Source organism: Harpegnathos saltator, unplaced genomic scaffold, assembly GCF_003227715.2.
Source record: "Harpegnathos saltator strain DR-91 unplaced genomic scaffold, Hsal_v8.6 scaffold505, whole genome shotgun sequence".
Taxonomy (NCBI): Eukaryota; Metazoa; Arthropoda; class Insecta; order Hymenoptera; family Formicidae; genus Harpegnathos; species Harpegnathos saltator.
The window spans coordinates 125,988-141,528 of record NW_020230322.1 but is presented as its reverse complement, the minus strand read 5'-3'; the positions used below and the strand labels follow the sequence as shown (position 1 = coordinate 141,528).

The 15,541-nt window shown below is 33.7% G+C and overlaps 3 protein-coding genes and 1 pseudogene across 3 annotated transcripts in view; all 4 read left to right on the top strand.

Moving 5' to 3' along the window:
- LOC105182985 (SEC14-like protein 2) overlaps window positions 1–1,126 on the top strand; it is a 342,399-nt gene extending 341,273 nt beyond the window's left edge. Inside the window, exons 9-11 of the mRNA XM_025302604.1 lie at window positions 509–651; window positions 708–859; window positions 943–1,126. Coding sequence (XP_025158389.1) covers window positions 509–651; window positions 708–859; window positions 943–1,055 — 408 coding nt within the window. The 3' untranslated portion in view covers window positions 1,056–1,126. The remainder of the gene's footprint in view (window positions 1–508; window positions 652–707; window positions 860–942) is intronic.
- A 2,037-nt stretch (window positions 1,127–3,163) lies between these two features.
- Window positions 3,164–6,352, top strand: LOC112589426 (uncharacterized). Its single transcript, XM_025302609.1, has one exon. The coding sequence runs from the start codon at window positions 4,156–4,158 to the stop codon at window positions 4,612–4,614; it is 459 nt and encodes a 152-aa protein (XP_025158394.1). The 5' UTR covers window positions 3,164–4,155; the 3' UTR covers window positions 4,615–6,352.
- A 3,434-nt stretch (window positions 6,353–9,786) lies between these two features.
- Window positions 9,787–11,243, top strand: LOC112589428 (uncharacterized). Its single transcript, XM_025302611.1, has 4 exons — window positions 9,787–9,947; window positions 10,296–10,539; window positions 10,766–10,993; window positions 11,180–11,243. The coding sequence occupies exons 1-4, from the start codon at window positions 9,918–9,920 to the stop codon at window positions 11,215–11,217; spliced, it is 540 nt and encodes a 179-aa protein (XP_025158396.1). The 5' UTR covers window positions 9,787–9,917; the 3' UTR covers window positions 11,218–11,243.
- A 465-nt stretch (window positions 11,244–11,708) lies between these two features.
- On the top strand, window positions 11,709–13,241 carry LOC112589427 (uncharacterized; annotated as a pseudogene).
- Window positions 13,242–15,541: the final 2,300 nt, after the last annotated feature.

Below are 15,541 nucleotides of genomic sequence, written 5' to 3'. Positions count from 1 at the left end.
CTCAAGCAGTTTTAATGTGTTATCGTTGATTGAATAGAATCTGTCAGTAGAAATTTACGTTTTCTTTTCGAAAAATTCGTTTATAACAATTTTGAAATTGATTTTTCGAAAGAAACGTTGTCGGATTTTGAAAAAGCACAAAACTCTACGTAAGAAAAACTTTGGTTTGAATTTTTTGAAGAACTAGAATATGATGAATTCTTTAAGTGAAAAAGTCTCCAAAAAATCGTCTGTTTGAACGTTAACAGGTTAATTCTCGCTTCCTAGTGCAGAAGGATCTTTAAGAAAAACCAACCAAGGTAGAATTTTCTCTCTTCAAAATAATTCTATGAAAAGCATTATATAATTTCTTCTCAAAAGTATAACAGTTTATAATCGATAATCATTTTACAAAAATTTAGTGCTTCTTTGATTTTGATATTTAATGTATTTCTTCCTGGAATATAAAATATCATATGTAAAACTTTATTATCTCATATCACAGAATAATCTCTGAAATTATTTTTAGATTTGCCAAGGTGGTAAAATACCAAAAGATATGTATATCAGTAATGCAGATAAACTAAATGAAGATTATACTACTGTCGTTATTCGAAAAGGCAGGAAAATTGAATTTGATGTTTCCGCTTCCGAAGTGGGCTCGATTTTAAGGTAAATATTTTTAAGTAACAAGATATTTCTTCAAATAATTATAATTATTCGTACAGTTGGGAATTTCGGAGCGAAGGTCATGATATAAAATTCGGAATCTTGAGAAAAGATACAAGTGGTACAAAAACAGAAGTTATACCCATCCGAAGAGTCGCATCCCATCAGTCAGAAGAAATCGGAATACTAAATTGTGAAGTTCCAGCGATCTGTAAGCTAATATTGTTTGAGCAATATGCTGTATATCAATACTACGAATGATACTATCCCAATAGGTGAATTTGTCTGTTTCAGATTCTATTGTTTTTGATAATACTTACAGTTTTCTAAGGAATAAGAAGGTCCATTATTCGGTACGCGTTTTACCACCTATGCAAGAAACAGAGGCTTCAACATCAGTTGAATAATGAAACGAGTTTTATTAGGAAAATTATAAGGGTGTCCCAAAATTCACACAAGAAGTAATTTTGATAGAAAACACAGGTTTATAATTAAAAATTGTAAATTTTTATTGATTCACAAAGTATACAGTATAGGGTTGTATATGGAATAGCATATCGGGTAAATGGCTTCCACGGCTTTGCTGGCACATATGCACTCTTTTGTTGAAATTTTCCATGACCGTTTTGCATAAATGTGGCTAAATTTCGTTGATACAAAGCTCAATTTCCTCCTTCAAGGCGTGGGTGGTCGTGGGCTTATTGGCATAAACCTTAGACTTCAAAAAACCCCCCAAAAAAAGTCCAACGGCGTTAAATCGCATGATCTGGGCGGCCAAATCTGACTACCAAAATGGGAAATTACACGACCAGGAAATGACTTATACAGTAATTGAATTGTTTCTCGGACACTGGCATGTGGCACCGTCTTGTTGAAACCACATGTGGTCCACATCCATATCTTGCAATTTAGGCACAAAAAACTGGTTTATCATGTCGCGATAGCGAGCACCATTAACTGTTATTGCCTGACCAGCCGCATTTTCGAAGAAGAATGGTCCGATGATGCCTCCAGCCCAAAATCCGCACCAAACAGTGACACGTTGTGGATGCATTTGTTTCTCAACTCGTGGATTTTCACTTGTGGATTTTCTAAACCCAAAATGCAACATTTTGTCAATTAACCAAGCCATCAAGATAAAAATGTGCCTCATCGCTGAAGATGATTTTGTTCGAAAAATCAGCATCCACTTGTAGTTCCATAATCCATTCAATGAACTCGTTTACCCGATATGCTATTCCATATATAACCCTATACTGTATACTTTATGAATCAATAAAAAATTTACAGTTTTTAATTATAAACCTGTGTTTTCTATCAAAATTACTTCTTGCGTGAATTTTGGGACACCTTTTAGTTATAGTTTTTAAAGCATGTTTTTATTGGAATTATATATTATGCAAACTGGTTAAAAGAAGGTTCTTGGTGGATATTTAGCTTATAGATTTGGTCATAGATCTCAATATCATGCAAAATATATTGTTTGTAATAACTGAATCTTTGTTTAAGATTTATAAGGATGTTATTGATTACATCTGTTTTCTCGCCTGAAATGCACAATCTATAGTGCCCAGATAGACAAATTTCGACAGATTGTCTGGATAAAGACTGAATTCAAGAATTAAAATAGTAATATAAATACATAAAGATGCGTCTTCATACAAGAAATATTGTAGCAGCATATAAAAAAAGCAATCTGATGTCATGAAAATTGCGGCACATACCATAATTATGTCGACAACAGGATACAATTAATCAGCAATACAAACAAACTGATATTTTACTGCAAAGTATGAAATGATAAATATACAGGGTGTCCCATTTTAAATCCCTCAAGCAAATATCTCGAAAAATATGGAAGAGACGGAAAAATATTTTAGACAAAAGTTGTATGATTTCAAAGAGGACATAAAAGAACTATATCAATTTGTTTACAGATGGCGCCATTTTCGAGATATTCATACTTACAAATAATCATTACTTTTCTTAAATAGAAATCCTAATTTCTTATTACAGCATCTCTTTTATCAATTAATTTGAATAATTTTTGTCTGAAACATTTTTTTATTTACTTAATATACTTTGAAATATTTAAGGGGTAAGGCCACTCCAGAATTTTCAAAAAATTAATTTTTTTTTGTTAATATGTTGCCTTGAAGCCTTAAAAATAAGAAAAAAAAATGTTTCATAGCCCGGAGAAATCTCAAAGAGGTCGTTTTCGAAGGTTTTGCCAAGGCACCCCGCTGCGCGCTCTAAGCGCTTTTGGATCGATACAGCGTGCTTGAATTTAGACCTTTGTAATCCTCTTACCTGTTGAGAATCACTTATTTTCGGGGTTCTAGAAAGTAGGATAGTAGTATAAGGTTCGTATAATAGCTTGCACATGTCGTAATAGTAAAAGTAAATACAGCAAAGTGTTAGTGTACACTCAGTCTGGCCGTTAGAAGGACGCCAAGCGCACACTTGCTTGTTGCATTCTATTAGCTTTCGTTTGTTATTACTTAGATTGGTGATTGACACAAAATGAGTGAAATATCAAAATATCGTGACCGTAAAGGTACAAAGGGAGGAGCGAGTTTTGCAAATAAACCAAGCAAGTCACGTCATCGACCGTTAAACAGATTTGAAATGGAGTCGCCGGATCCCGAGAGCGTCGGCACGTCCACTAAGAAGCTTAGGCTGTCTGAAGATGCTCGTCAAGTTGAAGTAGATGCATCGTTCGGCTATCGTTTGATGAATTTTGTGGCTGTGTTTTCTGCTATTTCACAAGTTGTTAAGTGCAAAGTGTGCAAATCGAACGTCACATTTACTGAAAGTGGCAAACGTAGACTTGGTTTCAAGATAGTTATTTCTTGTACCAACTGTGAGAAAACTGAAATTTCCAATAGTCCATATATTAACCGAGCATATGAAATCAATCGGAGAATAGTTCTTGTCATGCGATTATTAGGAATTGGTTTACATGGAATCAAAAAGTTCTGTACGTTCATGGAACTACCTCAGCCAATTTTTCATTCATTCTATGATAAACTTATTAAAACTATTCATGATGCAACAGAAACTATTTGTAAGGTTAGCATGGCAAAAGCAGCAGAAATAGAAAAAAAGAATGTGCTGAAAGTGAATTGGTAGTGTCAGGTGATGGTTCTTGAAGGAAACGTGGATTTTCATCATTATTTGGTTTGGTGACATTAATAGGATGGAGTACTGGAAAAGTGATTGATATAATAATCAAATCTAAATATTGCAAGGCTTGCGAATATTGTAAAAAAAATCTGATACTGCAGAATATGCTGAGTGATTGGAAACACATGTAAACCAATGCCAAATAAACCACGAGGGGTCGGCGGGTAAAATGGAGGTCGACGCAGTTGTCGAAATGTTTCAGCGTTCTGAAAGTTTATATGAAGTGAAATACGGCAGATATATAGGTGATGGTGGCTCTAAGATATTTAAAGGTATTTTAAATGCTGAGCCTTATGAGAATTTCACAATACAAAAGAAGGAATGCGTCGATCACGTTCAGAAAAGAATGAAAACTCGGCTAAGAAATTTGTACAAAGAAGTAAAAGGTCTTGCGGGAAAGGAAAATTGACAGGCAAGCTCATTGATGAGCTTTCAATGTACTACGGCTTGGCCATCCGCAGGAATCAAAATTCAATAGAAAAGATGAGAAATGAAATTTGGGCAACGTTGTACCTCAAGCTGTCGACAAATGAAAAGCCACAACACGACAAGTGCCCGTCCGGTGAAAGTTCGTGGTGTTCGTGGCAAAAGGCAAAAGCCACCAATACTTTAAATACTTATTCACACAAGCAAGCTCTTCCACAAACAGTTTTTAACGCCATGAAGCCCATCTACGAAGAGTTGAACAGCGACGACCTTCTTACACGGTGTTTAGGTGGCTTCACACAGAACAGTAATGAAAGCTTCAACGCTACGGTTTGGTCAATAGCCCCAAAATAAATATCAAGTGGGAAAACTGTCCTTGATTTTGCAGGAAATCTTGCTGTGTGCATCTTCAACGATGGAATAAGTATCATGCAAATTATGGCGGTTTTAGGCATGACCATAGGGCTGAATTGTTATAACTTCTGCTGTTGAGGCGGACGACCGCCGCATCGAGTTATCCGACCGATCGTTGACTGAAGCTGCAAGAACATCTCGGCTTGCTTTAAAATCAGGCAGGAATGATGAAGAAGAGGAAAATATCAATTTGGAAGGCCAATTATATGATGCAGGCATTGCAGATTAAAGGTATAATAAAATTTTCTGCTGTAGAATGTTATTCAAAACTTTGAACGCGTTTTTCTAAAAAATGCATTTTTCTAAAAAATGCAATTGGGTGAAATGATAACTCCTACAAATCTTTATCGATTCTCTTGAACTTTTGAGGGTGACTTTTCAGATACATTATCTAGTGGATAGAGTACGGATTTTGCAATAAGTTATAAACTTTCTTTTTTATAAACAATTTTTCGGTGAAATTTTTGGGTGAAAAATGAACTTTCTTTAAAAATGTGCACCATTTTTCAAGAAAACGGTATTTTCAAATTTCCGTACGCTATCCAGTAGCTTTTGGCATATATTACTTAAAAATTTTTGGTTTTTTGTTCTAGGTTAAAATCTGCGGGAGTAATCGTTTCGCCCGTTTAAGACCTCGCATAAAAGGTGTCCTGCAATCTTGGGTTCTGAAGCCGCCATTTTAAAATAAAAACAAATAAGAAAAATTTTTTCTTACACTTAAATGTGTGTTTAATAAAATACCTTAACTGATTTTTCCAGTGCTTTTATTATACTCTTGAAAAAAATTCCCGAAATTAGCCTTCTTTTCTGGGACCTGGAGTGGCCTTACCCCTTAAGGAAAACTTGGCAACTTTTTCAATATTTAACTTACGATATCTCGCTAACTAGTTGTCGGAAGAAAGAATAGCACTAGACTTTTTTATTCTATTTGATCTCAAGAATATATGTAAACAAATTTATATAGTTGTTTTATGTTCCCCTTAAAACCATGCAACTTTTGTCTGAAATATTTTTCCGTACCTTCCATATTTTTCGAGATATTTGCCTGGGGTTTTAAAATGGGGCACCCTACATATTTCTTACAGCATGCACATATTAAACATGTTATGTCACTTCAATGATACTATAAAATACATATTGAACGTATGCTATTGCTAACATGTCTGTCTATTAGGGATAATTATGCATTTCAAAACATATTTTGATATGAGGTATATGAATGTTATATGCCATTAATGTAATAGAGAAAATAGAGGGAGCAATTACATTGAGTACAAATATAAAAAAATATGTATTTCGACATTACTTTAACTTGGAATATATAAACTGTTATTTGCGTAGTAACAATATTAAAGCAAGACTTATCACAATAAAAATAAATATACTAATATACAAGGCATAAGAATGCACAGCTTTTACATGTATATTATGGAGTTAATAACGAGAGATGATAACGAAACGGAAGAGGAATAATACGTAAAATTAGTTATTGGAGAATGTAGACGAAGAAGAGGAGGAAAACAAGAAGAAAAAAATAGACGAATTTGACAAAAAAAGCCGCCAACTCATTACAAAAACTTCTGCTGATATATTATCATTTAAGGGATCATATTCACAGGAAGTCAAAAAATATGATATTTAGGAATCTTTTCAAAACTTATAATACTTTAAAAAAACGTTTGTATACTTGAAAGAATATATTTTTTATGAATTTTACATAATTATTATAATAAAAAATATTAATAAATAAAAAAGATATGACCGTTTTCTTGCAGGTACTTTTAGAAATATTGTTTTGCGGTGACTACTGCTACTCGGATTCAGATCATCTGAAATAAAATATTCAGAAAGATTTATTTAATATATTAAATAATCTAGTCTTTGAATGAACAGTTTTCCGAAGTATTGATTTGGGACAAGATGGCAGACATTCAAAATTAAAATTTCGATTTTTAATGAAAACCCGCTTATTGCCGTATTGTTCACATACGCGCTATGTTACGTTACGCGAGATTGGCGACATAATGGAAATAGAAGGTTATCAATGAGTGGCTGGTATACTTGTACTTATGAGAGAAGTTTACTCACTAAACTAAGTTGTTACAGAAAATACTACAGAGTATACTGTACTACAGAGATGTTTGCGATAAAACCGAGAGAGGATTTCAATCTGTGCAAGTCGCGAGTGTGTTCGGAATTGAAGAAGCTTTATGGTTTACCTCAAATCGTTAGCTCGGATTGGAAGGTAGGATTCAAAGAGTTGCATCAGAAGTCTAAATTTTATGTCCAGAAATGGTCATAGGACTGTGAAAATATTCCAGGGGTAGCGTTTTGAGAATGCGTTGCAGTAACCCGAAGATAAATAGTGCGAAAAATATGATACGTATGACAATAAGGAAATTTCAAAATTTCCTGTGCTTTATTAGGTTTGGTTTGGTTAGGGTTGATGCGCAATAAAATCTATAAAGGGATGCAGAAAGAGCATACTCAGCAAATACAGAATATAACTTTTATATAACATAGGAGTAACATCCTACACAACACACGTTATCCTAAAAACGTTCTACAACAATATCCTAGGGATATGCAAATGTCCGTTGTTTTAGATCCCACAGATATCCTACGGATATCTTTCTTAGTAATAATTTTTGGAGACTAAAAATTTCTGAAAAGGAACTAAAGTTACTAAAAAGGATATCCGTAAGATATCTGTAGGATCTAAAACAGCGGACATTTGTATATCCTCAAGATATTGCAGTATCCCAAAATGATGTCTGTCGGATGTCCCTGAGATAAAGTGTGCTGTGTGGAATATAACTGAATTATACTCTAATTATATTGAGGTTATACAGGGTGTTTGATAGCTGATCATGCAGATGAAAGTTGGAGATAGATTGGGTGTAGCCGAGAAGAAAAGTCATGTACCATAATGTCAAATTGGCAATAGTTATCGAGTTATTAATTAAAACATGTGAGCCAACGAGCGCGTAGAGAGCGGAAGGCGGCCGCAGTAAGCACGTAGACATTTGATACAGGCGGAGTCAATGACGGTAGGCAAGCGCGCGCGGCGAGGGGCAACGTAAGCGACAAGAGGCGATTGCGCGCGACGAGGAGCGAGCGAGCTTTTCTTTATAGCTTTTTCCTTATAGCTCGCTCGCTCCTCGTCGTTCGCGCTCGCTCGCTCTTCGTCGCGCTCACTCGCCTCTTGTCGCTTGCGCTCGCTCGCTCGCTCCTATTGTCGTTTACGTTGCCCCTCGCCGCGCGCGCTTGTCTACCACCACTCACTGACTCCGCCTGTATCAAATGTCTACGTGCTTATTGAGGCCGCCCTCCGTTCTCTACGCTCTCGTTGGCTCACGTGATTTAATTAATAACTCGGTAACTATTGCCAATTTGACATTATGGTACATGACTTTTCTTCTCGGCTACACCCAATATATCTCCAACTTTCGTCTGCATGATCAGCTATCAAACACCCTGTATATTGGTATGAAGAATTAGTTTTTAAGAGTTGCGAGTCTATGTAGTCTATTAGTTTAAGGTTATAGTTTTAGGCGAAGTGGCGCGCATGTTTCGGTTTTTTATAGTTTTCGCTGTTTCCCTTCTGTTCTCAGGTTGGTTCGATATGGTCTCACCTTTTATAACGTGTGTAACTTTGATAAATATAAATCCACAAAACACGAACAAGATTTGTTAATCCATAGACCTACCAGCAGATTACCCCACAAAGACATCAACGATATATCCACATCGAATCCACGTAATTTACGTGGACTATGTGGATGGACATTTATCCATAAAATATCGACGTGGATGTAACGTTCTTTTGTTATTGATAAATCGAAGCATTTCATCCTCGAAATATCAATATAGATTCTACGTGGATATTTCGAAATATTCCTGCGAAAACATACGTCGAAATAAAGAAAGATGTTCTATTTTTGTAAGTAAACGCAGAAGTTGGAGTTATTTATTAAAGGAAACGATTTTATAAATGTAATATGTAATAAATATAGTATGTAGAGATATAGTCTAAATTGTATAGCCTCATTCAGTCAACGATGAGAAGTGTGACCCAGATAATAAGTTTTTATTTTATTAATAACTGAAAACTTTGCATAGTTACTTCTAATATGTATGAGACTTTTTTGTCCAGAATGATATAATCTATAAGTATGTGATTGCTCTGGAACTTTAAAAACCCTGTATAAGATTAATCAATCAAGGCATATTGTTAATCGCAATGTCACTTTTGAGAGGTAATAAAATCTACGAATATTTGGATCTCCATATATATTACAGATAAGATAATTTTGTATTGTAAAAAACAATATTATTCTATAGAAGAAAGAAACAGTGACATAGATTATAATAATTATAGAATAAAACAATATTAAAATAATTTTATATTTATTATATTTGATATATATGTTACATAGTTTTCTTTATACGCACACATTCAATTCGATACTATGCTAAAACAATAGTAAGTTATTGTGCTAAAACAATATTTCAGAATGGGGCAATGGAAAACAGACGCTTTTTGATATAATTGTATTATCTTCCGCATTTTTTTCAGGGAAGGGTAATAATACAATTTTCCTTTTAATATCATCTAAGCACCTGTGTAAAAGTCCAAGAGTGCTAACTATACATATGTTTATAAGACTTGATGAAAATGGATACGAAAAGAGATTAGATTTTTCTTCAAATTTTCTGCCAATCATTTATAATATTTTATAATATTTTGAAACTGAGAGTGAATATCAAAACTCAGCCTGAGATGACAATGCAGTTTACATGCTTTATTTAGAATAGAAATTGACTAATAAGCAAATAATTAATAAAAACAAAAGTATTACTGTATTATTGTTGCAATCTCTTCGCAGTACTATGATACATTTTGTTATTGTTATCGACAGCAATGCAGTGATAGAAAATCGATATATCGAATTCTATCGAGAATCTTCTGTTAGAGGTACTTTAGTTTTCTTTTAAGTCGGCTTGCTTTCCACAACTTGCTTTAAACAGAGTTTAAAGCAAGTTGTGGAAAGCAAGCCGACTTAACAGTTCCACAACTTGCTTTAAACGGAGTTTAAAGCAAGTTGTGGAACTGGGCCTAAATCACGTATAAAATCTGTTGGAAGTATTGCTGAGCTACGGAATTTTGCTTTTCATTTCAATTGTTACTATTAGCAATAGTATTTATTTCTATCATTTTCATATCGTATTCGTTTATATCTATGAGTATGCAAATATATGCGGATAAGCCGGTAAGTTGATAAAGAGGAATAATTAGGTTAAGTTCATCCTGAATGTTTTTATGCTGATAGTCATTTTGTTTTTATTGTTTTTTACATATACTCAATCAGAATATCACGTCGAATCCACATGATTATTTTCTCTGGGTAAAGCAAGATCGGATAATGTTTTCAGTACAAAAGTGTCCAAGAGAAACTTAGCTTGAGAGAAAGAGAGAGAGAGAGAGAGAGAGAGAGAGAGAGAGAGAGAGAGAGAGAGAGAGAGAGAGAGAGAGAGAGAGAGAGAGAGAGAGAGAGAGAGAGAGAGAGAGAGAGAGAGAGAGAGAGAGAGAAGAGAAGAATAATTCTATTTTATTGCAGTATGCTGTACTTGAATTACCTATAGAAAATGAATTGGAGTCAACTGTTTATGTAGTGCCAGCATGTACATGGCTGGAGGATATAACTATAAAAGTGTCTGCAAAAGATGGCAAACAAGTTACATTTGCAGCTCTATGCAAATGGCTTCCACACGAATTAAAACTAAGCGACCATTTAGAAAAAAGAAAGAAACCAATTGTGAATTGGATTACATATGAAAATGTTAAAATTTTGAAGTTTTGTAGTAAGTATTATATTTTGTGTATATATCAGAGTTGTGTGCTATTATTTTTATAAGTAATGTGTTGGCTTTTGCTTTCTCCTTTTATTATTTTTTTTTTATAATACATAAGAGACATGTCTTTTAATATGTCAAATTCATTTGCAACACTAATATTCATTTATTTCTATCTTTTCTAATCTATCTGAGCTATCATGTTTTTCTGCTTCATGTCCTAATTGCATGTTAGAATCTATAAGACAAGCTAAAGAAGAAGTGGAAAAAGCTTTAAATATCTCGGATCTGTCACAGTCTGACAAGGATAGAAACATTAAGCGCCAACGAATTGTAACTAGAAGATACAGTCCTCCTTTGACTGTAACATCAATGAATCGAAGAAAACGTACTATATATTCTTCTGATTCAGACAGTGATATTGAGTTACAAGCACCAATTGTAAAAGGCTTAAAGATAAATGGTTAATTCTTTTATTATATTATATATTATATTATATATTATATTATATTATATATATATATATATATATATATATATATATTATATACTTAATTTTATTTTCATTTATTACATATATTACATATATTACATGTAGTATATAAAACTTTTTGTTTTTCTATTTTCTTAATTTTCTTTGACATTTCAGCAAATAAGGAAAAGACATCATATATTTTCACATCCTGATGATACTTGCAACAATAATTATACAAATCAAGTACAAAGTAAGATGCTTATGTACTTGTTAAACATATTAAAACAGTAGTCATTCTGACTTTACATGTTAATTTTCTTTTTTTCAGTATTGTTACTTGTAAGTTTGCATTTTTTACAAATTTTGTTTGTTTAGGTTATATAATTTTCTTTTTTAACTATTTCATTTATGTTAATATTTTTTCATGTTGCTCTAAATTGTTTTTAACTTTACATATGCTTTTTAATTTTCATTTAGATGTGTCTCTTTTCAAATCACAGGGATCTCAAATTTCAGATGATATATATCTTACATATTCATCTATTGATGAAAGTATTAATGAAAATATAAACCCTAATCTTGCAAAGAAAAATAAGTGTAACGTTCTAAAGGATTTACAAACAAACAGGTAAGACAACATAGTAAGAGAATATGACAATAGTGACGATCGAAGTTTCTATAAAATAATACAAGGTACGATTATTTTTAATTACTGTAATATACATAGAAACAATTATTAAAAAAATATTTTGCGGAAAGCTCGTATTGTAACCGTTGTTGAAAAATATGTTATATTTATCATGATTGTACTGTTTTTACAGACAAACGTACGTTTCCTGTAAACTCTCATAACAAATCACATGTCATAATAAATTGTAAGTTTTTTTTCAATATAAAAACAGTTCTTTACATTATAGCATTAATAATATTGCATTGTTACCAAGAAGCTATTTATATCTTTTTATATAACAATATAATTGTTTTGTACAAAATAGCCGGTTTAAGCGAAAAGTCTATAATGGCAGCAATAAGTGATTTACGAAACCGTGTTGATAAATTACAAGGAATGGTGACACAAATTTATATTGCTACATGCCATTCTGCAGAAACATTAGACAATTCTATCGGGATTCCAGCTCTATCGGTGATTTCTATGGAAGATTTCTGCATATGGGAAGATTTCATATTGGAGGAGGAGAAAAAATTGATTATGGTAAGAAAATATATTTCTTTTTCCTTGTGCTTAAAAAACTTATATATTACTGCGACCTTTTTCTATTTTATTATTTTATATGTTATAGATTCGACAGTTAATAGAACATTGCACGGAAAATTTAAAAGGCTCTATATATTGCATAATGCGCAAACTTATGACAAACAAAGTCGCATTTAACTTCAATTTGAAGGGAACAAACAGAGAAGGAGCAAGATATGAAAAAAAAATTTCAAAGCACAACATCTTATATTCTTGTTATTGGTAAGATTTATATATATATAAGTCCTACATTGTCGCTATTTTCATAATAATATATTTTACTTTTTTTTCTATTACATAAATATACAAAATTCTATACTCAGTACAAATTTAATATTTGCACAACACGAGACATTTGTATTAATATATTCAGTTATATAATACTTGTAGCATGTAATACTTGTTTTTTTGCAGCTATTGTGAAGAAACATGCACAAGAAAGGATAGATAGAGGCTTTCAATTCACATATAACAGAGAAATTGCTGATTTACATATTGCGAATTGGTTAAAAGACGCAAAAAAAGTCTCGAAAATGAAGTACTTCGATTACGGAAAAGCGGGCAACAAGACGAACAAGAAGAAAATGAAACTGCGTAAAAAACTTCAATAGTTTGCTTGTAACATTTTCTTTAAGGCTTTTGGTTATTTCATGCTTTTAAGTTCGATATGTACACCTATATAGAACAAATATCCAAAATACATTTCAGCGATACACTGTAAATATCGTAATATCTGTAGAATATCCCTCAGATGTATTTTAGACATTTGTTTTATATGGGTATTGATAGTTCATAACATTTTCTTTAAGACTTTTGATTGTTTAAATATATTTTAGTTTCATATGTTTGTATATCTATACAGAACAAATATCCAAAATACATTCTCTATACATATTGCAATATCTATGGGATATCTCTAAGATGTATTTTGGACATTTATTCTGTATGAGTATATTGATAATTTATAAAATTTTCTTTAAAGCTTTTGGTTGTTTCAATATTTTTAAGTTTTATATATTGTTACGTCTCAGCTCCTATTTTTCCTCCCTTTTCCTTATTTCTTTTTTTATCCTTATCGAGCGGTACATCTTGCAATCTAAACTTCCGGTTCTCCCCTCCCTCGTTCGATATGGACTAGGATTATATTATGTTGACATTCGTAACGGCGACCTGTAATTGTGACTAACATTTTATTTTAAGTTAATGCATTAGCTTTAATACCTTTTACTATTCTTTTGTATATGGAAAACCTTGTGTTAAATTTCCGACACCGGCGTATGTTAATTTGATATATCGATTTTGGGTGACACATTTTATGTGCTAGACTCAACATATGAATTGTGTTACTCTTTTCTGTTTTCTTTCTTTTCGGCACTTCTGTTTTATGTTAATTTGGCACGTCGTTTTCTACAGCGCGCGTATGCTTTATCATTGCTTACGTAGTCTCAAGAATAACAGCCCGATTGCGCGAGGGCTTGGTTATTATTTCTTACTATTATTCTAAATTATTTTTATCATAGCGAACAGACTATGCAACTTCCCCATCTCTTGCTTCTTAACAATAAAAATAAGCACTAAGTGTGTGAAAGTTGTGTTATAACCGTTAACAACTTTTCTAATCGTTAACTTTATAACTCTGCAGTATAAGCTTGGTGATTCTACGAATCTCATAACTGTTTGGCATCAGCAGCACGGCCCAGCTTCGCTCTCAGGGATCTCGGATGGAAGACAAGGCATATCGCGTCGTAATTCTCCACCTTGTTTCTTTCATCCGACATCTCGCTAAACTTTACGTATTATCCGGTTATTAGATCAAAGCGTTAGAAATGTAGTGTAAAGAAGTAAAAACCTATCACTATAAAATTGTACTACCCCCGTTTGCTACTCTCCGTTAGAATTATTAAACTTGTTGCGCCGAATTCGCCAGGAACGCTTCCTTGGCCTATCATTGTCGCCTATCGCGTCGTACCTAAATTCGCGATTGCCGCATTATTGTCCACCCGCGGTTGACTATAAAATTGTAAACGTCTTCATTCTAAGATAACCGAACTGTTTAGGCGACACTTTGGCGGGGTTCTTATCGTTGTTGCATCCGGGTATCAAGTAACTCGCGTCTTGCTCCGACACAAAGAAGAAGGACTCCTCGGCCCGTCGGCGAACCGCCCGCTTCTTCACTCTCGTTGAGGCCGTCACACGTTTCGGACGCGTGCTCACAAGTCTTTCCTTAACTATTGTACTTAGAGAATCTTCAAGTTCCATCATCTCGTGACGGTCTCTCATATTCTCGTATATCTCCTTTTTTTTCTTTCTGGTTCTTTCTCATTACAATTGTTGCAACCAAGTGTATTCGTGATTTCAACCAATTTCTCGATCTTCTTAATTAATGCGTACAAGAAAAGACAGACGCGACTTTCGGAAGCCGGGAGTGCGATATCGCGAGTGTTCGACGTTCCGTCATCTCAGCTGGGAGGGACGCAGGCACGTACGAGGGCTCCTTCTCCCGTTCCGTCGGACGCCTAAACAGTGACGTTCCAGCCATCCGATCACAGTAAGCCTTTCGATACCTATGTGAATAAAACAACATTTGTCTTCCTCTATGTCCTTCAATGTGTTTCGCAAACCGTGTATTGTTCTCCGGACAGAGGCGTTTTCCTCATAGTCATATCCACGTTATCAAATAAATTCTGTTGAATCCAATCAAATTCCAAGGGACGTAACAATATATATACATACAGGGTTTTCAAAAAGTCTCCGAACGATAAAATATCTCGGAAACAATCAGTTTGGAAAAAATGTTTCAGGCAAGAGTTGTAAGGTTTAAAATGATCTATTTACTGATCTTATCAGTTTGACCTTGGCTAACGTCAACAAGGTCAGGGCAAAGTCACCTTGAACTTTTCAAATGGAACGTCCTACTTTTTTCGGCATATTCTTATAACGTATTTCAAGAGCTTTCCAAAACACTACAACAAAATATATTTTTGTTAAGTATATCCCGAGTTATGAAGCTTCAAAGTTACAGTACCGTCGGTATTAGCATTATCCAAGGTATACCGCGTGGAGGTTGCACGTTCGGATTTACACACACGCACACGCACACACACACACACACGCACGCACACAAGAGGTGTAAATCCGATCGTGCAACCTCCACGCGGTATACCTTGGATAATGCTAATGTTGACGGTACTGTAACTTTGAAGCTTCATAACTCGGGATGTACTTAACAAAAATATACTTTGTTGTAGTGTTTTGGAAAGCTCTTGAAATACGTTATAAGA

Excerpts from the sequence above, each read along its gene's own strand:
- LOC112589428 (XM_025302611.1), top strand. The coding sequence starts at position 9,918 with ATGAGTATGCAAATATATGCGGATAAGCCG. Across the intron at positions 10,540-10,765 it reads TAAAATTTTGAAGTTTTGTA|AATCTATAAGACAAGCTAAA; the intron begins GTAAGTATTATA and ends ATTGCATGTTAG. Across the intron at positions 10,994-11,179 it reads AAAAGGCTTAAAGATAAATG|CAAATAAGGAAAAGACATCA; the intron begins GTTAATTCTTTT and ends TTGACATTTCAG.
- LOC112589426 (XM_025302609.1), top strand. The coding sequence starts at position 4,156 with ATGCGTCGATCACGTTCAGAAAAGAATGAAAACTCGGCTAAGAAATTT.